The sequence below is a fragment of the Syngnathus typhle genome, linkage group LG14 (genome assembly GCF_033458585.1).
Source record: "Syngnathus typhle isolate RoL2023-S1 ecotype Sweden linkage group LG14, RoL_Styp_1.0, whole genome shotgun sequence".
NCBI classification, from domain to species: Eukaryota; Metazoa; Chordata; class Actinopteri; order Syngnathiformes; family Syngnathidae; genus Syngnathus; species Syngnathus typhle.
Window position 1 is genome coordinate 10580590 of NC_083751.1, and position 6290 is coordinate 10586879.

The window sequence follows — 6290 nt, forward strand, 5'->3', positions numbered from 1 at the left end:
GAGTTCCTCAGTGGTGAAGGTCTGCCAGAGCTGGATGTGTGTGGCTGTGATTGGGGATGCTGAATATGAAGTCCTGCCAAGGTGTTTGCATGTAAACACCTGTCCTCCTCTCTCCTCCTCTGTCCCGCTTTGTCCAGACTCTGCCGCCACCAGGGCTGCACACATTCCAGTCTGATTGGCTTCACTTTTGGCCCGCAGCCCGGAGAGGGGAAGGAGGGGGGGGGGGGGAGCTGCATAAAGCCCCCTGCATGTTCAAAGCCTGGGCCAGAACGCAAGAAGAAGTCTCCTGCTCACTTTGGACAAAAGCAGTGAAGATTAAAACAACACTTTTGACGCTTCTGCAAAATGTGTAAAGGATTAGCTGCCCTGCCCCAAACTTGCCTTGAAAGGTAAGACCGACCCACCCGCAGGTTTCACATCATTAGAGCTTCATCTGCTTTTTTTGATTTAGCGCTAAAATGAAAATAATAAGCATATTGGCACCTAAATGTCGGTGTTCCTGCAGGAAAAAGGTTGTTTTTCCCAGAGAGAAAAATTACCTAACTCTGCTTCATATTCGACATATTTGTTATTTTGAGTAATTTTTTAGTGTTGTTTATTCCATGAAATATTTTTTGATCATAGATTTGTACAGCACAGTGATTTTAAAACGTCAACTATTTGTTGGAGAGGTCCGTTTCTGCTTCCTACTGCCGAGGTGCTCTTGAGTAATCTCAAGACGATCAGCACTGTTTACGTGTCCTTTCCACGCCAATATCGCTCCCGGCACGTGCGCATTCTGTTTCGGTGTGTACTGTGCAACAACACAAAAAGTCTAAATTAGATTTCACCTTGTGTAATGATAATATTAAGTCTAATAAACACACAAACAAAAAGCATCTGCACAAGCTGTTAACCTGCGCTTCTGCTTCATGTTTTACAGGGCCAAGGAGATCAAGTCCAAATTGGGAGTTTTGCTTCAAAAGCCGGAAAATGCAATCGACCTAATCGTTCCCTACCCGGAGAAAAGCGAGAAGAAGCCGGAGAAGTTTCACAAGTAAGCCTTTTCCCCTCCTCACCTTTGTGTAGCCGACAAGATCAAGTCCCGCTGTGGTTTGCTCGCGTTTGGCTAAGTCGCAAGACTGAACCCAAACCCAAAGCGACTTATCAAGAGTCACTATTTTTTAAGTGTTTGTGTTTTTGCTAAATATTTCTTCTGCGCTTTCAATGTAGCACCTGCATTGTCACTCAGTGCAAATCATTTTGTAAAAAGCAGAGCTGTTTTCCATTTGCTCATTACAAAATATGAATATCGTCCTGCTAAAGGTGGAACACCAAATTTTCCGAACGGTGGATCATGTGAGCTTAATTATCAGCAGCTGTTTCCACACAAACCCTCTCAGAACAAACGCTAGAATGGTCACGTCTCTCAAAGGTTGCAACAAGAAGCAGCAGCAGCAGCAGCATTTTGTCTTTTGGTTTTGTTTAATTTGCACAGCCCATTTCAGAATGTGTTAACAAAGGTTTTTGTTTCTTTTACAAATCCTGCACTTTTTGTGTGCGCAGACCTTCGTGCGAGGAGGCCTCCCAGTGGCGTGAGAGTCTGGAGCGAGTCCTGAACAACAACTGTAAGTGCGCTCCCTCCCTTATCAGCTTCACAGGAGCTCAACTCGTTCGTTGAACCAGACGTGAAGACTCTTGACTGTTTCAAAAGTTGCTCAAAGATTATACAACATCTGATCTTGGCCAATGCCCAACAGGAAACAATGCCTTGTTGAGGTCTGCTGTGTGTCTGTCCGTGAGAGTGTTTACAATGACGAGGGTTGCTTTGAATTTGGAGCCCATTAGGCCATAAACAGCCTGCCAAATTTATTTTCATTTTTAATAAAGACACTGTCATGTGAAAGAATTAAATTGACCAGTCACAAATCCTCTTTGTTCTTTTGAAGAAGTTTAACAAACAACTGTTTAATTCAATGTGTTTGTATGATCTGAGAAGTTGCGAAATGCAAGTAGCCAAGGCGCTTCAACTCGGCAGAAGACCTTTTAAAATATTTCTCTTGCACCGACGGGAGCAGAGAAATCAATTTTGTGGAGACGCACGCTCTTGATTTATATGGATTGCTCCGTGGCTGCTGCGTGTGTTACGCTTATAAATTCAGAATTGGAATAGTCCGCCAAGTTCATTTCAACTGAATCGCAGCTCCAACATGGGGAAACAACAATAAATTGCCAGATAAAGAATCTTGAAAGAAAAAGAATGTATCCACATATGGCAGTCGGATTTTTTTGGTGCGTGTAAAGGTTGAATTTGATTGCTTCAGTGCAAGTTTGAGTTGGGGAGAAGTTGACAAAGTAGATTTGTTCTGGCCCGTCATGTCTTGGAGCGCCTGCCAGAGGCCAGCGGGTCCGAGAGGTGACGGGCGAGTCAGCGGCGGGCAGCCCACGATCTTCTCTGCGGTCCTCGGCCCCCTGCGCGGCCGAGGGTCAGCAGACGTTCGCCACGCAGCGAATGGCTGTCAACCAATTTCACAATCAGCAACCTCAACACATTATTGAGCCTTGTAGAGGTTACAAGTGTGAGCTTATTTTTTTGTTTGCTTCTACGAGCAGCTTGTCAACGGGCGTGCGTGCACTTCAGCTTGATTGCTATTTAAAAGCGAGCCAGCCATTACGGTGGTCGAGATGAGAGATAAAAGGCGGAGGGGCAAGCAGAAGGCTTATCATGCCCGGCGCAGCCTTGATCAGACAATGGAACCTTTTAAGGGCATTGTGCCCAATGACAATGCCGTATAATGAACTGAGTTTGTGTTGCTTCTGGACGATGTTGGGGAAACAAACAGCGTGTATTTCTTTCCAAATCAACTTGTTTGCTTTCGTGAGTGTCAAACATTCAAAGCTTATCGTGACTAAATTTGCTTGAAACATTGTTTTAACTCTATAGTGGTCACGTTTTGCCAGGACCAACACTCGGCTGGGTCTTTTCCAAGCAAAAGTCGTTTAGTGATCTCACTCCAACAAGTAAGCAAATCATTTGAGATCCAGGATAAGTTTTTGTCGTGTCAAACAAATTCCGTTTCCCACAAAGATTGAGATGATATGAAGCTAATTGCCACTTCGAAGAAAGGTCACTAAATGGTCAAAATCGAAAGGGGCCAGGTATTGATTAGCGCTAGTATGCATGTTAAATATATTTCTGCCTCTGTCTGTTAGATGGTCTGGCTACTTTCCGTGCCTTCCTGCAGTCTGAGTTCAGTGATGAGAATATCGAGTTCTGGATGGCCTGCGAGGATTTCAAGAAGACCAAGAAGCCGGAGAAGATGGCTGCCAAGGCAAAAATGATCTACGAAGACTACATTCAGTCAGAGGGGCCCAAAGAGGTCAGTCAGGCTTCCCTTCAGATCTTGAGTCACTAAACAACTTGCTGAGTTTGACTCTTTGGTCTCCTGCCACAGGTCAACATTGACCATTTCACCAAGGATGTGACTCTGAGGAACTTGGTGAATCTTTCTCCCGAAACCTTTGACCTGGCCCAAAAGAGAATCTACGCCTTGATGGAGAAAGACTCCTTCGGTCGTTTCCTGAGGTCTGAGCAGTACCAGGAGCTCTTGGTCAACTAAAGGCCGGCCCGAGACTGAGCGGCCAGGTGGGGAGGTGGAGAATGGATTTCAATTCGTGTTTCGCTCTCAAATTCATCAATTAACAATTGAAAATGGAAATTAAGAATAATTCAATGAACTTTTTTGAGTGCTAAAACTCAAGAAAAAAAGATTCCAAATTGGTACAAAATGAGAGGAAAGTCGAATGAACAATTTGGGTGTAAACAAAAAGCGACGATACTGATATTGAACTCATAAACAAGCGAGCAGCTCAAATCAAATTGCCCCGACCACCAAATTGTATTCCTCATGGAACAGAACCTTTCATCAAAATCAATATTTAGACAAAGTTGACGCCAATCAACTCTCGTGAAAAAGAGATTTCCAAATAGGGTCGATCTTTGCGTCCAAACTAGGCGTGGATGACAAAACCACATTTTGTAATTCTTCAAAAACAACTTCAGCATACATTAGAAAAAATCCCAACGTACCTTACATGGTAGTGAACTTGCTGTTTAGTATTAGTCTTTTCCACTTTCCGTTTTCTCTCTCTCACTCACACACACACACACACACACACACACACACACACACACACACGTTTCTGTCCACCAAGCTCCTATTTGGGCTCCTGCGAGAGCCTTCCTTGAGATGAGTGCTGGCAAGTTGGCTCAGTGGTCCAGCTCCTTGGCTGCCACCAAACTGCAAGTTGCTTGGCTGGGAAAAGCAGTGGGAGGGCATCTTGGAAGAAGGCAACCGTGTGGCCAGATGGTTTTCTAAAGTATACACAAAGATATTAGCGACCCGAAGTGGTGTTTGTTTCCCACGCGCTTTTATTTACATTGTACCCAATCCGTTTCTGTGCCCTTACTCACCACACCCGCAAACAGATTTCCGATTCGGATGCTGTCATCCCTACCGATGCTTTCGATAACATTGTCCAGAGCAAAGAGTAAAACTAAATCTTGATGATAATATAAAAATGTAACTACTTTGCGCTTTAAAACTCTTTATTCCCTATAAGTTGATTTACGGAGTCATATAAAGTGTGTGATGATACACATGTATGTAATCTTTTTTTTTTTGTATTACCAAAGAAGTAACGCTGTACTCAACACAATATTATGATTTGCATATTCACCATATTCACCATTTGTCAAGTCCTTTTTCTTGTGAGCCGATGGCGCGGATAAGCCAGTCTGTTGCCATCGGTAACGGGCCAGAATATCGGTCCGAATGTGGGCCGTTGAGAATGATGAATGATGATGTCAGCAAATGGTGCATGTACGTCTTGGAGATGAGCACATAAATATCAATCTGCATACTACTTGTGAAGATGGATTTATTTGATGTGTAAATATGGATTTGTTGTGGCTAATTTATTCAGGAATACAAAATGACGGCTCCTTAATTCTTTCAATGGAGAATTCACGGGGCTTTTTTTTATATCTTTTTAAAAAAAAAAAAAAAGGAAACATTCCACTTGTCCTTCTGTGTTTATTTTGTATCAGTATAAAGGCAGAGCAAATTAAACATGAGCACAGATATAGACAACTTGATTTTTTTGAATGGTAATCGATTGGGCCTGCACGTGTGCTTTATCCGCCTCTAAAATTGCTGTTCAACTTGAATTTGGCATCTTGCGAATTACATTTGTTTTTGTTTTTTTTCCTAATTGCAACATAGCATTTGCATGATGTCATGTTGAAGACATATTTGTTATGTTTCAAGCACAGACTGAGCATAATTAAAAACAGCTTGCTAAAAGCTCGGCTTCCCTTTTCTCCTAAAATGGCGTCAGTCTTAAGGTGATCGCAACAAATAATATTGAACTAATTGGAGAAGTTAACGATGCTGTCGCACTTATGTGACAAGATGTTCCACTCGATCTTCACCTTATTTTTGATGGAAAAATTATGACCTAATCCATTACACTTGCTTCATGAGAATATGTCCCAGTTATCATTTTTTTCATACTCCATTTGATGAGTGAATAACAGAACGGAAACAGATGTGACAGAGAGAGTCTGCCAACACAAACATCGTCGGAGGCTTGCTTGCTCACATCCTTCGTCTTTTCCAAGAAGACGTTGGAAAATTTCAGATTCCTCCGGGTGTCACATGGGGGTTAACGACATCGCGAGCAACTTGTTTGTTCTACATATCGTGTACATTTAGCCGGAAGAGAGCACGATTAAAAAGATTTAATTAAATGTAAAAGGGGATGACGTGATCCAGCTTTGTCTTTTAGTCAAATGTTTTTGAGATGATCAAAGTCCGAATGTTGCCTCAGTGGCTCGTTGAAGATGGTAATGACGTCAGCCTCGACACATTGTTGCAGAGGCCTCCGAGCTTTGCAGTAGCAGCCGCCTTTTAGCAAAGTTAAAAGTTAAGTTAAAGTCCCTATGATCGTCACACACACATCTGGGTGTGGTGAAATTTGTCCTCTGCATTTAACCTATCCCCGTGTGATTTTGATCCATCCCCTGGGGGAGAGGGGAGCAGTGAGCAGCAGCGGCGCCGCGCTCGGGAATCATTTGGTGATCTAACCCCCCAATTCCAACCCTTGATGCTGAGTGCCAAGCAGGGAGGCAATGGGCCCCATTTTTAAAGTCTTTGGTATGACCCGGCCGGGGTTAGAACCCACAACCTTCCAGTCTCAGGGTGGACACTCTACCACTCGGCGACTGAGCTGGTATCGTCAACGTCATT

At 43.3% G+C, this 6290-nt stretch overlaps 1 protein-coding gene across 1 annotated transcript; it reads left to right on the forward strand.

Annotated features, from left to right (window-relative positions):
- The first annotated feature begins 229 nt into the window (after window positions 1–229).
- LOC133167047 (regulator of G-protein signaling 5-like) lies at window positions 230–4905 on the forward strand. Its single transcript, XM_061297556.1, has 5 exons — window positions 230–389; window positions 923–1036; window positions 1546–1607; window positions 3193–3359; window positions 3435–4905. The coding sequence occupies exons 1-5, from the start codon at window positions 346–348 to the stop codon at window positions 3597–3599; spliced, it is 552 nt and encodes a 183-aa protein (XP_061153540.1). The 5' UTR covers window positions 230–345; the 3' UTR covers window positions 3600–4905.
- Window positions 4906–6290: the final 1385 nt, after the last annotated feature.